We start from the raw sequence: 21,159 nt of genomic DNA, 5'->3' as shown, positions 1-21,159 counted from the left end.
TTTAAAAGCAGTTTACTCCAATATGATGTAATTTTTGACAATCAGCCAGAGAGACTATTCTGCAAGTTCTTGCCAGATATAAGTCATTGTGTGAGGCTGGTAACAACAATTCTCTGAGCATGTGGAAAATTGACTTTCATGCCATCCTAAAGGTGACTTTCTGCTGGCAAGCAGGAACTCTTATTTCACGTGCACTTCGCTGCACCAAGCAGCCTTCAGCAATGCTTCAAGACCTGCACAGAGAATTACAAAAATAAGCCTGCAGCAAACCCAGCCCAGCTGCCAGCCAAACACGCTGCCTGCTCCTCCAAACAGCCGCAGCTGCCACCCAAGTTACATACAAAGCCAAAAGCAAGCACAGGACGGTTCTTCCTTGTAAGTTCTCCTTTGAATGGAGTCACAAGTAAGGCTGCATGCTGGTGACAAGAGGCAGAGCCAAGCGTTGCCCAGGCAGTGCACAAGCCCCAGGAAGGCAGCTCTGCCAATGCACCTGCAACCCCTGCTGCTGCTCCAGCACTGGACACGTCCCGGGCACAGACTGCCAGCTCCAGTGCTTTGCCAGACCCGATAGGTTTGCGGTGCTGACAGATGTCTGCAAGGACCTGCAGTGAGAGTACCGGGCTCATTTAACTCGTGGCTGAAGACTGATGTAACAGTTCAGGTACCCAGAGATGAAGGTCGAGTTGCCACCCACCACAACACAAGCACCAGCCTGGAAGCGCTCCTTCCCTAAGCCAAGGAGAGGGCAGGTGAAGGGAAAGCAAAGTAGTTCTTAAAAACTGAATGAATTTTGGTTTCATAGATTAGCACCTGGAATAAACATGGCACATCCCAGCAGCTCTGTTTTCAAAAGCGGAGGCAACTGCCACCAAAGAAGCTGTGCCAATTTTGAGGTATTCACATTAATGTGTGAATAGGAAAAAAAAAGCCTGAATGTCATTACCATTAGCCAGGAGAAAAGAGCTTTATTTGTCAAGCTGCAAAATGATTCTTGGTCATTTGCAAGCACAGAGAAACCAAGATGGATCATTGTTACTTTTCAGTGAGACAGAGGTTAAATGATATATCCTGCACTACTGAGGCAAAGAAAACTCCTGCTCTCTGCAGGGCTGTGCTCCTCACAGTGCCTGAATGGTGGGCACATCCCTCCTCTTCTGTTCAGTCCTGAGGACAACAAGAGATTGGAAAGATCAGCGCATTGAAACTGCTTACAGGATTTGTGGCGGTTAAGAGAACTGAAAAGCACTCACAGAAAATGGAAATCTCTGGCACTGGAGATGTTATGATACCAGAAAAGACCACACAAGATTATTGGTGCACAAAGAAGAGGAATTCGGTTAAAAGAGGGTAAAGATGTAAGAATCTACACGGAATATCCGTGACCTAAAAACATCATCCAAGGGAAACTAAACCACGAGGTTCAATTGACAGCGTTATTTAACAACTTCTGATTTCTACATTTTTTATTCACATAACACCAGTTCGGACATACTGACGTTAGCAGGCAGCTGAAGAGCTCTGCAGAAATGTTAAATACAGGTGCACAAAGAGGCAGCGTTTCCATGGCTGATGAGAAGAGACAGGTGATATTGAGCAGCATCCATCAGCACAAGCCAATCACCAGCTCAGAGCAGATGAAAACATGACAGCAGAACAAACAGCTCCCAGGGCGCTGCTTTCAGCACACCTACCTTCTGCTTGTGACATGGGGGATCTAAAGCCACACTGCCCTCCTCCCAACCCTCATCCATCCGGGCTGAAATAACAGTAAAGGTTGTGCAAAAATAAAATCAGTTTGCAAACCAGAAGTTTATTTGCTTGGAAAAAAAAAACAAAACAACACTCAGCACATGCCACGATGATGGAAGGTAAATAACAAGAACTGCTGAAAACACAACATGATTTCAACTGAGCTTTAAATACAGGAGAAAGTTGGGTGGGTTTTGTTTTCTTTTTTCTATGCACTCACAGGTAGGACAGAGCTCATGCGAGCTTGTCATGGGAGCCCAGATGATACTGACAGAAGTTCCATGCAGGGAAGCTTATCAATATATCAAGTATAAGAAAAGCTTCACTCCATCAGCAAGATAAATGCACCAGAAATCAGATCACAGAGTTAATCCTTACTGCCAGGTTCACATATCCTGGCACAAACAGCACCTGACCTACCTCTAGTTTATAACTGTGGATGCCTGTTTCACATACAGTGTGCAAAACCCAGAATGCAAACAGGTGAACAACAGAACTCTCCCAGCAGTGTAACACGGGGTGATGAGCTGTCTGTGCAACACCAGCCTGCAGTACATCACCTGCTCTGTGCTATTACCCACCCATAAGCCAAGGGGGGAACAGAGGCCTCACTGTCTGGATTTGGTACTTAAGGAAAACAATATACTGTCCGCTAATATAGTTGAAATATCCCTTAATAAAGAAATTCCTGTTAGCTCAATGGTTTCAAAGAAAAACTAAAGGGTTTGAGGGGCACTCAGTTAAGTTCAAGAATGTGCCCTGTCCTCCAGCTGTCAGATCTGAGGTGGGAGGTGAACTTTCTCCCATAGGCAAAACATTTCTGTTCCTCCCTTCTCCTGCATGGATGTCTGTGCTCTAATAAGAAGCAAGCCTATGCTGTGGATTTGATGTTTTTCTCCTTCCCAACATAAAAGTGCCTACAAAATGTATGCCTCAGATCTCTGCTCTGCTGTCAGATTTGGTTAAAATTAGACAATGATTAAAAAAAAAAAAAAAGAAGAAAAAAGAGGGACAGAGACTGTTTCCCTGCCTGCACTGCCTTCAGAAAGCAGGTTACCGCTCTTTAGGCTCATGCGCCGACGCTCAACAAGAAAAAAAAACCCTCATGAAAAACAAAGAAAACCCAAACAGAGAGGCAACAGCTTTTCTACCACGGCAACACAGCCAGCAGCAAATGGGGTTGGAATTCTCTGCAAACAGGTTTTGGAGATCAAAAGCTCTCCTGAAGACAGATTGTCAACTCATGACCGGAGTAATCAACCAATGCGAAGTCCCTTCACGTCTGTGCGAGGTGAGCAATTATCATCAGAGACATTAGTAATTAATTTCCGGTGTGATGTCAGCTGCTGCAGCAATGCCAAGCACGTGTCCTTGTCAAGCTCGGCCTGGCCGTCTGGGTAGCAGCAGCCCCATCTCCTGATTAGGATGTGGGCTGATGTGCTGCTGAATGCAAGCTGCCACCAAGCACTGCAGGGCTAAAGGAGATGTGTCTGGCTGCACTGAGCAATGCTTGGGGCTATGGAGATTTCTCTGCTCCTTTACAAGGCACAAAAGTGACCACCAATGTAATGCAACCAAACGGGGCAATTTTACCTTCTAACTTCCCACCTCTGTGGGGAAAAGAATTGGATTAGGACAGTAAAGGAATTAGGACAGTAAAAGAATTAGGAAAGACAGCACAGCCTCACAGCACCTCCCAGCCCCAGAGGTTTTTATGGTGGGCTCTGCATTTCCACTGGGAATGTGAATTTTGTGGGGAATGAGATGCAGGTGGAGGGATTTATCCCTAACAAAACAGTGCTAAACAAAGCCTTCCTGTTTCAGTCTTTTGCCAAAAGAAACACTGCACTTGGTACAGAACACAGCTCCTGCCTCCTTGTTGCTCAGCTCCACCTGCCCAGGCACTCCCCTTCCACTCAGCTGATGCCCTATCAAGTGCTGCAGCACAACCACAAACAAAACAGCTTTAAGCAATGGCCAAGTTAGACAAGATGCAGGAAAAGGAAAGAAACACTTCTCAAGGCAACTGGAAGAAGGTCTGTCTGCAGCCTGCACCCTGCCTTGGAGAGGTGCACCACAGTGGAGGGGCTGCATCCAGGAGCAGGTTTCTGAACCAGAAAGATATACAGTTCTTTCTGTTACCTTCTGGGATGCAAGAACCCAGAAACAGCCAACCCTGCAAGCAGAGAAGTTTGAGAACAGCTGCATTAAAACAGTGCCTGAGCCATGAGTCTTCAGTAGTTACCAGATGACTGCAGTTTTCATCTACCTTGGCACTATTACAACGTGCTGATGAAACATCTGACTGGGTTGCAGAGGCTTCAAACCTACGACCATCTGACCATCATGGAGCTTCCTCTAACGCAGCAGTGACACCATTCTCACCGGTTCAGAAGTAACATAGCTCAAACACTCGAGTGCACACACTGAAAAAAGCCTCCTCCCAGAGCTGCACATGAACACGTGCAGGGCTCAGCACACTGCTCGGGATGTCCTCACCACAGAGGCTGAAGAACATATGTGTATTTTCTGTTTCTTTGTTTGGTTGTTTATTTTATTTTATTCCTCTGGCTTGGGATTGTTTTCTTCTTGGTTTTGTTTTTTTTGAGACTAGTTCCCCCTAGAGGACCACTGGTGCAGCATACAGCTGGGACTGAGGAGCAGAGAATGCAAAGCATTCACACAGCGAACCCACTTAGCTGAACAACAACCCCTTCAGCTTACTGTAAGAAATCAGCAACACATTACTGCAATTACAAGTGTCTTCCATCTACTGCCACAAAGGGAAAAGAAAACACACCAAAAAAACCCCAGTAATAGAGAGGGAAATGGTCCTTAGCAGAATTTTTTCATGACACAAGTGCAAAAATATGACAGAAAGCTTTAAATACCTGGTTGGGCTCGTTCAGCATCCAGCCAAAGCCTTTGACCCCAAAGGCTGCTTCATGAGCAGAGACGTCAAGACACGTGACAGGCTGACCATAGACAGAATGGAGGACTCTCCCAGGGTCTTCTCCTTTCAGGAGATAGACAACATCTTCTGCAGCTGCTACTGCCACCGGACTGTCCCAAACCTCTGGAACCAGATGAAGGAAATTCACCTGAAAAGAGCAGACTTCATTTTTATTGCAGACAAAAACTGTTTTAAAATCGCTGTTGCAATACGTTAAACTGAACAAGCTACTGACATACAGGTTACCCATGATCTTGAATCACCCCAGTTACAAATTCATTTCAGATGAAGTCTGAGCATTAACTTTATTTCAGCATATCTGCACATTGAGCTCCTATGATGGAACACGGTTTACAGTCAGCACGGATCCAACTACAAGGGAGAGGGTGTTGTTTTAACGCCGTTACTTGGAAAATTCTTCAAATGTTTGGGCATTTTGTCTATTTTTAAGTACTGTTGGACTGACAGATTGAAAGGAGGAGATGAATCAGGAATGGTTTAAATTGACTTCATAACCGTTAGCTGCGCAGTTAGTTTCTTGCAAAAGAAAAGTTGCAAGACTCCATTTATTCTTTCACACTCCCCTCCCCATTTCAGAAAGGGTCGACACACTGAGCCATAATAAAACTACGGAGAATAGGATCACTTTTGGTTCTTAATTAAAACAGCCACAAAAGTTCAGTGACAGAAGGTGCAACCTAAAGGAGCTGCACAACTAGTTACAGCTTCACAAGTGATACTATTAGCTCGTCTGCAATATCCTGCCTCGAATTAATCAGATAGCGTTGATCTGGAATGAGACCTCGAGTTTTAGCTCCAACTCTATGCGAGAAAACTGATTTACAAGATGAGCCAACTTAGTTTAATGTTGACAAAAAAAAATAATAATTGAGAACCGCCAACCTCCTGCACCATATGGACTTCTGTTCATTTTCACTTGTAGCTTAAGCCAGCACTGCACCCCTGCTCTTCAGTAATGAAAGGTTCATCCATTAACCTGCTACAAAATCACAGCCTCTATTGGATAATGCCGTTATGTAGCTCACACAACACTCCTGTAAGATTTTAAAAAGATCCCTCTTAAACCATACCAATAATAACCAGTAGATCAGGAGCTCCTGGAATGAAGCTGGGCAGTCTGGAGACTCACCAATTTCTGGATTTCAAATGTTCCTGTAGTTTGCCAGAATCCCTTGTCATCTGGGCTTTCCACCTTGACCTCAAAGCCAGATGCTGTTGCTACTGTTGCACCCTTGGAGCCCAGAGCTAAAGCCTGTATCCTCTGGTTATGCTGGTAGCGATGGATCGGTTCGCACCCTAACATCAGGCTCCAAACACTCACAGTACCTGCATACAAGCACAAAGCAAACTCAGGTGAGAATTGAAGAAAACCTTGTCAGATCATCTAATGTTGCAAGTTTATAAACATTCTAACAAAAACAGTGTGCATGCACACAGAAAAGAGACTCAAAAGCACGAAGACAGTGAGGAAGAACCCACACACAAAATTAAGTCATTGTGCTGCACACAGAAATGTTTCACAGCTAAAACCTGGAGCTCCGCACACACAGCCATCAGGCCATGGACATTAACACCATTCCTAACAGTCAGTTTGCAATCAGCAGCAAAACTCTGAACAACGACAGTCTGGAAAACAGAGTTCAAAGCTTTCAGGAAGGCAAAGAACACAAACCTCAAAGTACAGGAGCACAAGTGAAGAGAGAACGCATTTGCAATTGCAGATTTTCCTTGCACAGGTCACCAATACTCTATTTAAAAGCATGGTACATTAAAGCAGTAATCTGAATAAGAGCAACCTGAAGCAATTAGGAGCGTATTACAGAACAGAAGGGCCAGACAGAATTGGAGACTCCCAGGCCACCCCTGCACTGAATTAACAGAGAAGCAATCTTCAGACATGACAAGAGGACCGAGGCAGGAGAAGCCTTCTTCCTACTTGAGTATGGCCATTAATGATGAAATGATTAATGATAGCTCTTCCTTCAAAAGGAGACATAAAAGCTCTGACAGACAGCTGCGGACGGGCACCAATGCCAGTTTGCAAACACTCCTCCTGTGTCCCAGAGGAGGTGAAGCAAGAGTGTGGTAATGAAACTGCACAGATCGAAATGGTATCTAAATGAGTTTAAATTGATTTATGTTTGCTTTTGTAAAGATTATTCGGTATCTGGAAAGTGCTACCAATGTGAAATAATGCAGATAATCCTTAAGATCCCCGTCTAATGGCACTCCCACTGAATATTTATATTCCTCGCCATGGGAACGTGCACCATAATGGGGACCATTTTTGTTTTATTAGGGATGCATATTTAAATTAATCTGCTATTTGCCTAAACAATTAGCTGCCTCTGTTTGTTCACACAAAGCCAAAACTGCAATTAGGCTTCCATCAAAGAGATAAGTCCCGACTCAAACTGTCCCGATGGAGCCGTAAGGGCTGCGAGCAGAACTTCCCAAAATTACTTCTTAGCATAATGGTAATTATGTTAATTGCTTGAAAGGTAAATAACCACTGAACTGGTTTTGAACAACACACCACTGGCCTGCAGCACGCACACAGTGCTGTAGGGAGGGCTGGCATTTAGAGGTCTGCCCCCAAGAGCAGGCAGCAAATCCATTGCCACCGCATCTCAAACAAGAGGACAGTGGAAGCACATTGTGCAATAATACAATCTGTTCAAGGCAGGTATACTGCTTTGTACCAAATGTTCAATAGTCATCTCTGTCCAGAACACCTGAAAGTTTCACAATACGGTGTTTGCAGCAGCTGATGCACAATATGGTGTGAAAATATCCTCGGTGCCACCAAAAATCATCTGACTTGTAAGGTCACAAGCCAACGCAAGGAGTGAAAAGAATTCAAATGCAATGCAAAGAGAAATACCACTTTATTTCATTGGGGTGAATGACTACTTCAACATGAACAACTACTACACTGCAAAAGCAAACACCCCACTGTATTTATCAGCAGATAAAATTGCTACCATTTCTAGAAGTGCTGCTTACAGCATTCTGTATTCTGCTTTTCGTGGCATAGAAGGCAAAATGTTATTTATTAGCACGTAAATTTTTGGAATGGTTAATCTCATTTGTGTAACAGCACAATAATATCACCATTACAGCTGAAGATATCAGTATGGCAACACGGAAAAAATTAGGCTTAAGATTTACCAGTGCAGATGAGATCACTGCTTTATACCGTCTATCTTCCTGTCTCTAGCACTCACTAGTGCTTCATTTCTACAGCAGAAATCTTTGCTAAGGTGAAGTTAAGGCTGCAAGCACATGCGTGTCTTTTTTTCTTTTGAGAACTGAAAGCCATTAAATCAAAGTTACATGTATTACTTTCACAGCAGGCTGAAATCTGCATGGCAACTGTGTTTATTCCAATTGAACTCCAACAATAACTCCTGGAATTTGGACTTTACAGAGCTCGCTTACATTTTGCCTTGGCTCAGTGAAATGAGCTAAATGCAAGAGGCCACTGAAAATGGTGCAATTACAGGCACTCGATGTTACTGGTCTTCCTGTTTGTCACTTCAGCCCGGGTTGTACAAAGAATGTAGGCTTGTAACTTACCCAACATATTGCTGAAACGCAGTCTGGAGAAAGGTCCAGTTATTGCAACTCACTCTATGTTGCAGGATATTTGGGTAACACATTTAATTATGGGTCTATTAAACCTCTCACAGCGCGCTGCTGACACACTGTAGTCCATTTGTCAAAGGAGGGCTGGAGCTGTTCCTCAGTAATAGTGGCAGCCTCCAGTACAGCCCTTCATACCTGGGAGCACAAGGGCATCCTGCAAAAGCAGCTGTTCTGTTTTCATATACAGACGGTTTCTCCTCAGTACAAAGCCAATACTTCTGCCACAAAATACAGTGCCTCTTTCCCATACGCTAGTCTCACTCTTGAAAAGGAAAAGGCTGCACAACCACAGAGGTACAAGGTGTTAGGCCACGCCGTGACCTGTAGCTTTCACACTCATTCCCAGCACAGCTGCAGGGGAAGGCCAGGAGCTCCGTGATGACTGTAGGAAGTGGCAGGATGGTGGCCTGTCACAATTTAAGCTAACTCAAAGGTGAACTAAACAGCTGCTTCTCACTTTTAAAAATAGTTGCTACATGTATTTTTTACTCTAAGCTTTAGTTCCTTGTCATTTTCAGGTACGGACAAGTATGTCTGTCCTTCACTTCCTCCACTCCCAGCTCAGCAACTTGGGAGGCAAACATCCCTGGCCTGGAGGTGAAACCACAGACCATGGAGCCAAACCCAGGCATATGCATCCACAGACATCTGTACACATCACTCATGAATAAATGTAAATGTACACCTATAGCTACATGCTACAAACAGTTTAAAGAAAAACAAACAAAAACAAAAGAAAAAACAACCCCCAAACTTTCCTTAATTTGAGGCAGCCTGCCTCTTGCTGTAGCTTTTGCCTAGCACTCCATGGTGCTTGGGGGAAGACTCCCACCACAACACTCCATTTCTGTATCTACAAGCAGGGTACAGAAGGGACAATGCCTGCAAGCAGATCTAAGGGCACCAGGATGGACAAGACAACAGACTCCCACTGCCGAAATTCGCCTCCTGAAGGCTGCTGAGAAGTGAGCAGACTTCCAATTGTTGCAGAAAACACTTTTCTCTGCTCCAAGGTGCTGTTGTGCAACTTGGGAAGTGCCACCACTACTACCCATAGGTCTTAAAGAGCTGCCGTGAGCAGGAGCAGCACTGCATCACCCTGTCATGGATATACGAGTATGAAGCACTGCATTTAAAACCAAGAAAACCACCACCCAACCGCTTCCCTTGTTGCAGCACATTGTTCTCAAGTCAAACTATGAGACTCTGGAGGGTGGAGGGCTGATGGCTAAAGTAGACCACTGCTTCCCAAAGCCGTGGCTCGCAGCCAAAGGCAGGCAAGCATGGAGCAGATGGAGTCCTGGCAAGGCCCCGACTGTCCCTGCATTAGCAGCATCTGCTCATTACCCAGAACCCTCGCCTGCTTTATCTAATGCTCCAGGAAAAGCATTTTGATTTGATTCATTTCAGTTCGGTAACGTGCAACACAATTAGTGGTAAAATCAAACTGGAGGGCTGCCAGTGCTGACAATAGGAAACAAGGCAGAAGAAATATGAGGCCAGTGGGTTGGAATTCAAAAATCACAACTGTGGATCGAGTTGCCAAGTCCCATTGCCCCAGGTGTACATGGAGTGCCCCCACTGAGCACTGGCATGAGCAGAAGGAACTTCATTTTCTCCCCGTACATTTTTTCCTCATTTCCCTCTCCTTGCATCTTGTTCCACAGAGGCTGACACTGTCGGAAACATTCACTGAAAGCCGCAATTCAATTTTTCTTTAGTGCCATCACAGAGATACAATTCACTTTGGATGCAGGCATCCCAATAAGACAACCTTTCCTTGCTGTACCTCATATGCCTTGGGAAGTGCTCGCTCCTGCTGAAGCGCAGAGCAGCGCTGCGAGGCAGACATGGTGCGAGCAGGATCTGCCTGTTAGCTCTTCCCTGTGATCAGGTGCCAAGGACATCGCTGCGTGAGCTCTGTTGAACTGGGAGAAACTGATGTTATCTGCACAAGTCTGCTAGCCAGGGATTCAACAGAGAAGTCTAGACTCTCTGCCTGACAGCAGTACCTCCAACACTAGCAGATGGTTTCTCTCTGTTAGTCAAACTTACAAACAAAGAGAAAAGGGAGCTGGAAGAGTACAACAAAGAACAATCAAACACATTGTCTTCAAAGTCGTCCTCCCCCCCCCCCCCCCCTTTTCCTTCCAAGTTTAAAATAATTCTCTCTGTCAAACCGTAAATACGTGCTTTCAGATTCGAGTTGGTAAACATTTCTAAAAACAGTATTTATAATTCCCCGTTCACATAGAAACTAATCTATTCTGACCAGGGTTCTCAAATCAGAGTAACTGCCATATCACAGAGCCCATTAAAATTTCTACCCAGAAGAATACGACGCCGAGCTTTATGCAAACTACTGCAGTCACAGCACACACAGGGCCGACAACAAGGAATCTGACAGGAAAAAAACCTGGAAAGATTATTAGATTAGTCAGTGGGAGACTAGAAAGCAAACAAAAGAGCCTCCGTTATATTCACTGTTTGGCACACTGGACAAAAAAGTCAACATCACTGTAACCATCACTGTAATAATTTCCTATGACTTGAGTAAATAACAGTCGTGTTTTGTAATACCAGACTCACTGCTGTCATAAAACGTTGCCTATCAATATTTTTTAGCCACGGAAAATGGAAACAGCTCAATCCAGACTAGAAAAACCACTAAAAATGTTGATTATCTCAAACACTTCTTTTCAGAGACAAAGCATATAATTTACTTATAAAATAAAAGGATTAGCAATTTTGTTTGGATTACCCATCTCTGGCTTTGTTTCCACATAAAAAGTGCCAGGATCAGAGATAATACACGTATAGCACTCCTAACTTAAAAAGAAACAGACAAAAAAAATCCTCTTTATTCACACTTGAGGAGAAGTTTAAGCACCAAATCACACAATCTAAAGAAAGCTGCCCAGGAGCTGAGTTCTGCCTGAGCTCTTCAACTTAGGACCCCAAGCATCAAGCACTGTTCAAAGGTGGGTTTTTTAACTGCTGTTCCCATGTCCAGTAGACATGTAGTTGGTTTCTGCCTCTTGATAGCCATCATACTTAAGTACATTTAAAACAATGTATACAACCAGGATTTTATTAGTTTCATTAAGTATTAGGGCACAGTTCTTATTTCTCTATATTTGAAGTATGAAACTCAATAATGCAAACCAATATTTCAGCTATGACAACGCTCCCTGTGTAGCACACGGATGCACAAGAGAGGACACAGCCTAATCAGACATGCAAGTTTACCACTACTCCCATAACAAAGCCATAATACCCTCAGGGAGTTTTGGACAGAGGAGAATGGTGGTGGAAGAATATTTAATATTTTTTATAGCAAAACAAGTTATTTGCTTAAGATAGTTTGGCTGGACTTCAGCCTGGCACTCAAGCTTTGTGTAGCAGTTCCAGCAGGAATTAAACATCAGTTTTAATGGGTGCTATGTTCCAATGCCTCCTAATGCATTTAGGGTTATTGGCCAACTTTCTCACATAAAAGCAAGAGTGTGCATGTGTGTATATACAGGATTACGGGCACACAAAAAGCTGAGCACAGCTGCTTCATTTTTATAAAGCTTTTTCCTTTTTTCCTCCCCTAAATAGGGAGGAGAGTTGTGGTTACTTACCGTCCTCATAAGCTGCTACAGCCAGAGAGCTGTTTATCCTCACAAAGGAGACATGTGGCTGAGGTCCAGCATCACCAGGACCGTGCACTGGCTCCAGGATGGGGGCTGTGTAGTCCCAGGTGCGCGTGTCCCACAACCTCACTTCCCCCGATGTGTATCTGGAAAAGAAAGCTTTTATTCATTCCAAAAACATCTGAAAAGAGGTAACTGCAAAGGAAAAGAGGAAGAACAAGAAGGGTCTGAAAGCTCAATGCCATTTACAGTCCCTAGTACGGATTCTCCTTATGTCTGCAATCCCACCAACTTTGTTCATTTTATTCCCATTTACTGAATGCAGCAGCAAGCCTACTAACACAGGCAAGTTGGGGCTCTGGGGACACCACTGAGCTACCATGGGTGACCAACTACTGGGACTAGCTTTACAGATCAGATGCAAGGGAAGCAGGGCTCCAGGAAAAAAAAAAATCCAAACAGTTAATCAGTAATGAGCGTCACTTATATCACAGCAAAACTTCAATCTGTTTCCTTCTGGTCTTTAAAAAGGTGCAGTTGTGGTCGTGCCAGAGAAAGGCTGTTTAATCAGAGTATTTATGTACATACATACAAGCATTCACACGCATCCATCCATCCAACCTGCCACCCTTCAGAGAAATAAGCTTCCTAATGCCTCATCAACACATCAGAGTTGCCTGCATCTCGGAAGACTAATTAATTTATTCCCAGGATTAAGCACTGTCTTTAGAATTAGAGCAGCGCTTCCTTCTACACAGCAGACTCTCTTACACTATAGTTTTTTCTGGTGTTTTGATAACACCAGACACACTACAGTTTGCTAAAGAGAAAATAAAAACAATAGAAATCGGCTTCTCAAACTACACTGAATACATCTAATGCAATAAAGGCTGTAACACAGCAACACAAGAACTGTCTTGTGCCACCTCTGCTGTGCCACAACGGACTGTTAATTGAAAAATAAATAAATCACTCCAGCATCTTGCAGGAAAGATAGAAAAGAAACTCCCCATATGACTGACCAAAAAATACAGGCTATTTGGAGATCGACAGTGACTTACAAGTAAGTTTCAACATAACTACCACAACAGTTAATCTCAGCTGTGTTTCTCTGCCATATCTGAGACACAGATTCTGTCAGCTTTATTCTATTCTGCTTTTGGAGGGAAAAACATTTCAACAGCGACTCTTTTAGCCCGAGAGGTCTACAGGGCAGAAACATCCCATATTTATGATGACAATAAGAAAGTATGTGTAAACAAAGGAGGTGAAGGAAGGTGCTTAACAAAGGTTCAGACAATGCTGGGCAGGTCACCCAGTGCCATACACCAGGGCTGACTTCCCTTTCAGTGCTTCACACCACTAGATAGAAAAAAATGAGAGAACTGGTTGAGATGGCACTTCTTCATCTGCCTCCTGCAGATAAAGTCCCAGTCCCCCTATAAACCTCGCCTTTCTTTCCAATTTACAACAGCACCTCTTAAAAATAATAGTTCAAGAGAGAAGCTTCCACATAGGAAAGCAAAAAGTTTAAATTTGGACTAAAAAAGCTGTCCAGGTTTGTCTACAGGAAATAGCTTCAGCTTGCAATGCTGAAAAGCTTTTATTTCAGATAAATTTCAAACTTTGGGGATAAAACACAACAAAAACTGTACTTGGCACAGGTAATCACATCTATCTGTTGCAGTCCCCACTCCCTCCCTCACCAGCGACTGAGACTAAAGAGTTTTCACTTTGACATCACAAAGATGTGCTGCTCTCCCACCCTCAGCAAGGGCTTGTTGACAGAAGAGCTTTTCAGGTATGCCTCAGGTATGCCCTAATGAGTTTACTCAGATATTACAGAATAATATGTAAGAAGACTGCAGTCATAACACCCATTTCTTATCTGTTATCATAGTATCATAGTATCGTGCGAGTTGGAAGGGACCTTAGAGATCATCGAGTCCAACTCCCGGGATTCGAGCCCTCTGTGTAGCAGAGCGGCACTTCTACCCCCTGCTCCACAGGGGGGATTCGAACCCGGGCCCCCTGGTGTTGCAAACAGGAATTCTACCGCTGCGCCACCGGGGTACACAAATGATGACAAAGAATCACAGAACCATCTAGGTTGGAGAAGACTTTCCAGATCATCAAATCCAACCATCAAACTGGCCTACTGAGTCCATCAGAACGGAGGTTTCGTATGCCAGGAGAACCAGACTCAGCCTTTGTGTGTTGTTGTCCAGACATCCCAGAAGCGCAGTGCAAGCTGAGACAAGGTCCATCAGGAAGAGCAGAGAGGAGGGCAGTAAGGCAGCTTTCTGCCTTTCCCCTCCCATCCCATTTCACTCACATCCTTCCCAGCTCACCACGACAGCATCTCCATCCCAGGCAGCAAACCTAATGGATTTGCAGAGATGTTCCAAGATCGCACTGGAAACCCAAGCAGAGGTCTAGGTTTGGGCATGGAATCACAATGGGGAAATGGGAGACATACACCATCTCTCACTCCGCTGGCCAGCACTGCCACATGCCTGTTTCCAGCACCACTGGGTTTGTACCAGAACAGAACTGGAAGAGTTTCAAATACAGATGAATCCAATTCAGAACTAAAAAATTTAATGATTCAACTCCCTGCTTTTAATGCTGTTGTAAAGAGCAACACACTTTCAATTTGTAACCACAACAAAAGGCTTTTAAACTATTAAAGCAATGCCTTGCTGTAAAAAAATAAAAAGGCTGCTTTATTGCAGATAATTGGCAAATCTGCCATATCAACATAGATGGCCGGGGAGAAGAAAACGCTGCACTGCACAGAAACTATTCCTACATCATTTCTGTATTTCTATTCATTTCCTGCCACAACAATCTTTTTTTTTGCCATGAGAATGTCCCTTGTATTACTAGCTACCAAATGAGAGATTCCCTGATTTCAGTCTTCTGTTACAGGACAGGCAGAGTGCTCCAAGCTCAATGAGTCACCGACTTTTTTTTTGCTGCAACATCTATGAAAAGTTGCTGGAGAGAACAAACCATCAACAAAACCCACTTATTCTAATATAAATAACATCATGTATTCATGTTCCCAAGACTCCCCATGCAAGTAACTCAGCTTCTCCCGTGGACCTGCATTTCACTTTGCTGTGGTTCTCACATTTCTAAAAGTCTCAGAATACATGTGTGAGAAGTAGCAGCAGGAGGATGAGCTGTATTTCTCTAGCTATTTTCTCTTCTCCCCAGCAATCCAGTACTGTTATCTTAGTCAGATAACTGCACGACCATAAAAGCGAGCCTGCAGATTCAAGTTCAGCTTTGCAGATGAATAAAATAAACTTGGTGACATGGAACAATAGCTGGATTGCACATGGTACTAAGAAATTGAAAAAATTAAATTCATATGGTATCTACACGGTATAATAAAAATGTCTGCTCACTAATCAAAAGCATTTCAACTACTTTTACTGGCAGTAATGTCATAATGAGATGAACAGCTTCCTCATACCCTCTCACATAAGTGAAAGCAGAAGAGCGAAGGCGAAGGAGACGGGGGCTAAAAGCTGTTGCTGTCCCACGATGGCTGGGAAGCAGGTGGTGAAGGGCTGAGCACATGTGGGAGGAGGCAAAGCTGGAGGCTGGGCACCGCTCTAATGAAGTGGTGCTGAAGAGGCAGTCGATTTCACAAGGAGAAAAACATCAGGAAACTGGTCAAAACACAGGGTCTCATCTGAAAAAGCTCAACTGTGTTGGATAGCAATAGCCAGAACAAATTTGGGGAAGAGGAGGAGGGGGTGCTGATCTCCCTCCAGAGCCCCAGATGTCTTTATCGTTGCCTAATGACAATTATACTCAACCAATTAAGACACTGCTATCACAGTTGCATTGTTAGTAAGCCTTTGGCCCTGAGTGTTGATGGCTGTCTAATTAGTGTTTGTGCAAAGTACAACTGCAACTAATATATAAACTGACAAATACACAAAAGAAAAACTGTTAACAGGAACATTTTCAAAACAGTAGATACTCTCCTCATTCAGTCCATGGCAGCAACAGAGACAGGCCACTTTCCTTCATGGCCTACTTACTGCTGGCACTGCACAACTGCACTGAAGTGGATGGGTCATCCAGACTGCCACTGGGGCTCTGCTGGAACAGGACAGTGGTGAGGGCCTGTTTTGTAGGCTGCCTGCAGCATACCACTCCAGGGCAAGTCCCACCGCACTGAGTCGGTCTGAACACCAAAGACTTCTAATAAGACACTTCACAAATCAGTTGCTGTTTTTCATATTTTCTCTAAAGGATTTGTAGCAAGAAAATTTTTTTAAAAAAAAGGAATGAAAAACCTTTGTTTCACAGTCAGGTTTGATTTCCAGAAGGCAAAGTCTGTTCAGTTTCCAGATACCTGCGGTGATCAACTAAACAAAACAAAACAAAAATCCAACAACTTTGTTTCAGGCAGTCGGTGACCATCTGTTAATACTCAAAAGATCTTATTATGAAGTCCTTACAGTGTCAGTGCATTTTATTGAAGTCAGTAGGAATTTTGCTCAAGTAACACTCTCCATCTATAGCTCTGTTTGAACGGATGCCTGTTGATAGGCAAGTAAAATAATGAGTATTTTGCCTTGTCTTGCTGCAACAAGCACCTCAGACCTTTCCCCCTTATTCCACCAAAGCAACTAATCTTCACGTGGTTAATTAAAGTACATACCCAGATCCCCTCAGTAAGCTCAGTAAGGTTCAATGAAGCATGTGAACCCAAGTCCAAATGCTTTTGTTAATGGGTTCCAATTGCTCCTTAAGCTTCATCTTCTCTACACAGCTCACGTAAGAATGTAATCCTTCACAACCTTCAACTGCAAAAGCCTCTTCATCAAATATGTTGGAAACTGGAAGATACCTCAGCTACAACACACTGAAATTATTAAAGCGATTCTACTAACATCTTTATACTCAACGTTAAGGCCCACAGCTCTTCCCTGAACAGAGGGGGGAGGACAGACAACTCAGAAGAGGCAGAAGCTCCTCAGCCTTCATATGTTCTCATTTACAATTATTTACAGATATTGATTTCATCACTACATAAAAACCAGCAGAGAGCTTGGCTAAGGGATTTCTTGAGAGAAGAATGCAGGAAAAAGAGTCTGGTAGCAGTTAAGGAATACAGTGATGTAGTAAAGAGAGCTCCTTTGAAAGGAATATAAATATAAGATGATGACAAAAATGAAACACGAATGGAATAGAAAATTCTTTTCTGCTACTACATGAAGTGGCAGAAAGCTACACCAGAAGATGCAAGAAGAAAACAGATGGAGGTAAACTATAACGAGCACCTGAAACCACCACAACGCTGGCAGAAGAACATGCAGTATAAAGGTAACGTATGTGACACCACCCAAATATTATTTGCTGGCTTTGGAAAAAAATGAGTAAAACTTGAACCAAGAATGATCTCAAAACACTTTCAGACTTAACCTGTGGGAAATACATTCTGGGCATCCTATGATCAGTTCCCAAAATCTCCTACTGGGAACCTGACTTTCCAGTTCATCAACCCACATGCATCTGTGGACCACACTTAGAGAAACTAAGCTGGGAAAGAGCTTGTACCTTCCTTCTTATGGCCTTGTTTAGGAAATCATAGCTTTAGGAAGTGGGTTAAGCTGCAATTCGAGATAGCAATTTTTCTGTTATCTGTTACAAAATTAACATTTCAGCATCCTAAATACTTCTGCACACCTCACTTTCTTATTAATTTTAAGTGCATGCAGATATACCAAGGGAACAGAATCAAGCCAAAGGGTTATACGGCAGGCAAAACATTTTAATGAACGCTTTAAAAAGAAGCTAGAGAAAGCCAAACTGTCTCCAGTTATCTTTTTGTTTAAGGCCAAGGCTCTCCCATCATTAAGATCAAGGTTCCAGTAGCTTGCATCAGCCCACGTCCATTAACAAAGCCAGCTGCTCTGACCAAGGACACACGTTACTGTGTACACTGCCTACAGCTGCTGCCACAAGAGGGGAAAAATACATTATTTCAACAGAATTCAAGAGAAATTATGATGTAATTTGGGAAGGATCTGGCACATCAGCCATATTATTTGATAAAATACAACCGTGTAGTTCAACAAATAGAACGTCTCCAGTTTCAGACAGAGGAGAGAAAACATCATTTGAAGATGATATAAATTGATCTCTGTATATCAGAAGGGATGCAAACTGCAGCACACCGCAAACAGCAGGGAGGAAAAGTATTGCTTGAACTTTTAGGCAGTGATGGCAACAGAGGCTGGATAGACACAAAAACTGTAAAAATGAAACATTCGAGAAACTGATGAAAAAGGAGGGTGGTCTCAGCAGAAAATCAGGTTCTACAAGCTTGAACAGAACTGCTGTGAGTACAGAACACTGAGCATCACCACATGCACAGCAGATCTTTGCAGCACGGCATTCCTTGGCAATCAATAAAACCTGCAGGTAAACCAATAGCTTAATGGTGGGACAGACTGGCAAGGGAGCTGTCACAAGGAGTCAGTATCAGGCTTCCACTATTAGTTTCACCTGAAAGGCTCTTTTTCCCCACAAGATGACAGAGAAGCCAATGTGCCTGTCACTTAACACAACCTTACCTAACTCCTGTGGTTTGTCATCTGACCCCTCTGAACTCATGATGTCATCCTGTTTTCAACCCTCCTAAAGGTGACTCACATGAAAAAAACAGAAGGCCTGACACCTATTACTTCTTAACAATAAGGGAATGAGTGAAGAGGACACAAGAGGGTTGGGGAAAGTTGAAGGAAAAAGGCAAGTTTTTTCTTACATCCCTCCTAACTGCTCTGTTTGATGTCCAGGCTCCCCATCACCAGGAGCAGAGGAAGAAACCTATCAAAGCTGTGACATTATCCAAGTGAAATTTAAGCAATTAAATAAGGAAGGAAGTTTATCCAGGCTGCTTAAGATGCTGGTTTGTTAACTTTTATTCATGTTCATTACTAATTAACATTTTGGTTTCCCCAGGTCTGCACACGGAATTAAGATGCAAGAGCTAATAAATTCCTAGAGAATAGCCCACAAGCCCGACAGCAAGAAAAAAACAAATGAGACCAGAGTTGACATGAAGTTTTTCGAAGTGCAGAAAAGTATTTTCAAGCCTTTCAGGCTACTTTTACACATCATTATGAAGCTAAAAAGGGTGGCAAGCCCATTCTTTAACTAGCCATTTGCAGGTCACCTTTGAGCAAGCGAAAGCAGCCTGGGAGATGATCTTACAGAATAAAGAAAGTCATTACAGAGCAGGAAGTACTTTCCTGCCTGTATTTTGCTCATAGTGACTTAAACCAAAACGTCCACCTTGTTGGAAGATGCTGCAGTGTTTAAACCACAGTTCCCATAAGACTCCTCCAGAATGGAGACTGCTGTATGGAAGTCCTTTTGGTGCATTTAGCTTCTCGTATGACAGAATCAAAATGCATTGTCACCTCTGAAAACAGTTATTCTTCTTTTGCTTCTTATTGCCGTTATTAAGCATCACTGCTCAAATAAAGGAGAAGTACCATGTGTCAGGTGGGCAACACCCTGAAAGGGGACATGTTAACTTGCAGAATTACTGAGGCAAGCGGAGTAGATGAATCTCAGAAGCTCTTAACTGAAAATAAATAATGCTAGAAAAGGTATAGAGGAAGGAGGCAATACACACATAGGAGAAAGTGGAAACCCTCTGAGGTTAAAAGATGAAGAGAAGAAGGCAGAGGTGACTCCCAGTCTGCCACTGCGAGCTGCAGAGGCTCCATGCAGCATCTGCTAAATAGGTCTCCGGAATAGTGCAGGCACACCCTTAGATCTCTACCTATGAAAACTCTTAACTAACAGTCAACCACACTTTGGTCAAAGAAAACTGAGGAAAGAAAAAGCATTCGATACTGTCATATTTCTGTGCCTTTGGAATAGCAGTCTTACTACGGATCACTGCTGTTGCTTTCACTTGGAAAGCTTTCAGAGCCACAAACTGCAGCAGTAAAGCCAAATCACCCTCTCTGCAAACATCAAAGTTAACAGAGTGCACAATAAAACAAAAGCCATGATGTGGACTGATGTGGACTTGGCTCGGGTATACACAGTGCAACTTACTGCACAGCACTGGGACACCCATAGGTGAGGACGTTAGAGAGCCATACATAAAGACAGCCCACAGCTCACCTCTGACATGCTTCACCACGAGATCCACCATGTACTGACACAGCAGCTCAACAAGTGCTGGCCAGATTCACGCTCCAAGATCTGTATCTCAAGGAGGACCTAAGCTCTGACTACAAACAGCCATCACAGTGTGTCTGTCAGCACTACGGAGAGGAAGAAGTACCACCAATTTCACTGTTTGAACATGTTCCTGCTTAAAGAACTCTGATTTGATTAAGGTTTTATTAATGGAAGGTGAACAAATGCAGGCATTCTGTACTGAGACCAAGCACACAACAGCATTAAGTACACTGAAACTAAGCAGTGGTAGTAATTTATATGAGCTGAGTAAGCAGGCATATAATTGCTTTAAGTAAACTCTGACTTAAAGAAGAAACTACATTTGAATTGAATATGGATTTGGGGGGGGGTGGGGGGGGGGAAGACAATATCTTTAAAGAAGATCCTCTGAGACATGTAACTGTAGAAAGGCTGGCAAATACAACATTGATTGGGAGTGAGGTAACCACAAACACCGCTGTCTCAAATGAAAAGGGATTCGAGGTCTGACCCAGAAAACAAGCATCGTAACCGCTGGGATAAAAATTTAATGATAAACACAAGATGCTCTGCATGCAGGCCAGATTGAATTATCTGATGTCAGCCAGTAAATGCAAGGCTCTCTGAGAAAGAAGAGCTGTTCACAGCCACCTTCAACTCACAGCTCAGGTTGCACTTAATCAATCCTTGATATTCTGCCATCTTCTGGCTTGAGCTTTGGCAGCAGCACGGAGAAAATACAGGAGAGTGCAAGAAAACAGGCACATTTCTCTAAGGGAGAGCCAACCCTGTCTAGCCCATCTTTGCTTCTTTGCAAGAGATTATTAAAGAGATCCACTCAGGGACCAGTTCAGGCAAGCTATGTCTCTATGGGTTACGCTCACAGCCGGTGTTATAAATCACTCTGTCCACAACCTGTACAAATTCCCTTTTTGAAAG

General features: G+C 43.4%; 1 protein-coding gene across 3 annotated transcripts in view; it reads right to left on the bottom strand.

The window, feature by feature from the left end:
* The window catches only part of FBXW8 (F-box and WD repeat domain containing 8), a 47,356-nt gene that overhangs the window by 11,501 nt on the left and 14,696 nt on the right, over positions 1 to 21,159 (bottom strand). For all 3 annotated transcript variants that reach the window (XM_072350734.1, XM_072350736.1, XM_072350735.1), the window contains 3 exons: positions 11,998 to 12,155; positions 5,853 to 6,049; positions 4,641 to 4,850 (listed from right to left, as the gene is read on the bottom strand). In XM_072350734.1, the coding sequence (XP_072206835.1) occupies positions 4,641 to 4,850; positions 5,853 to 6,049; positions 11,998 to 12,155 (565 nt within the window). The remainder of the gene's footprint in view (positions 1 to 4,640; positions 4,851 to 5,852; positions 6,050 to 11,997; positions 12,156 to 21,159) is intronic.

Source organism: Excalfactoria chinensis, chromosome 16, assembly GCF_039878825.1.
Source record: "Excalfactoria chinensis isolate bCotChi1 chromosome 16, bCotChi1.hap2, whole genome shotgun sequence".
Taxonomy (NCBI): domain Eukaryota; kingdom Metazoa; phylum Chordata; class Aves; order Galliformes; family Phasianidae; genus Excalfactoria; species Excalfactoria chinensis.
This window is presented reverse-complemented; position numbering and strand designations above follow the sequence as displayed.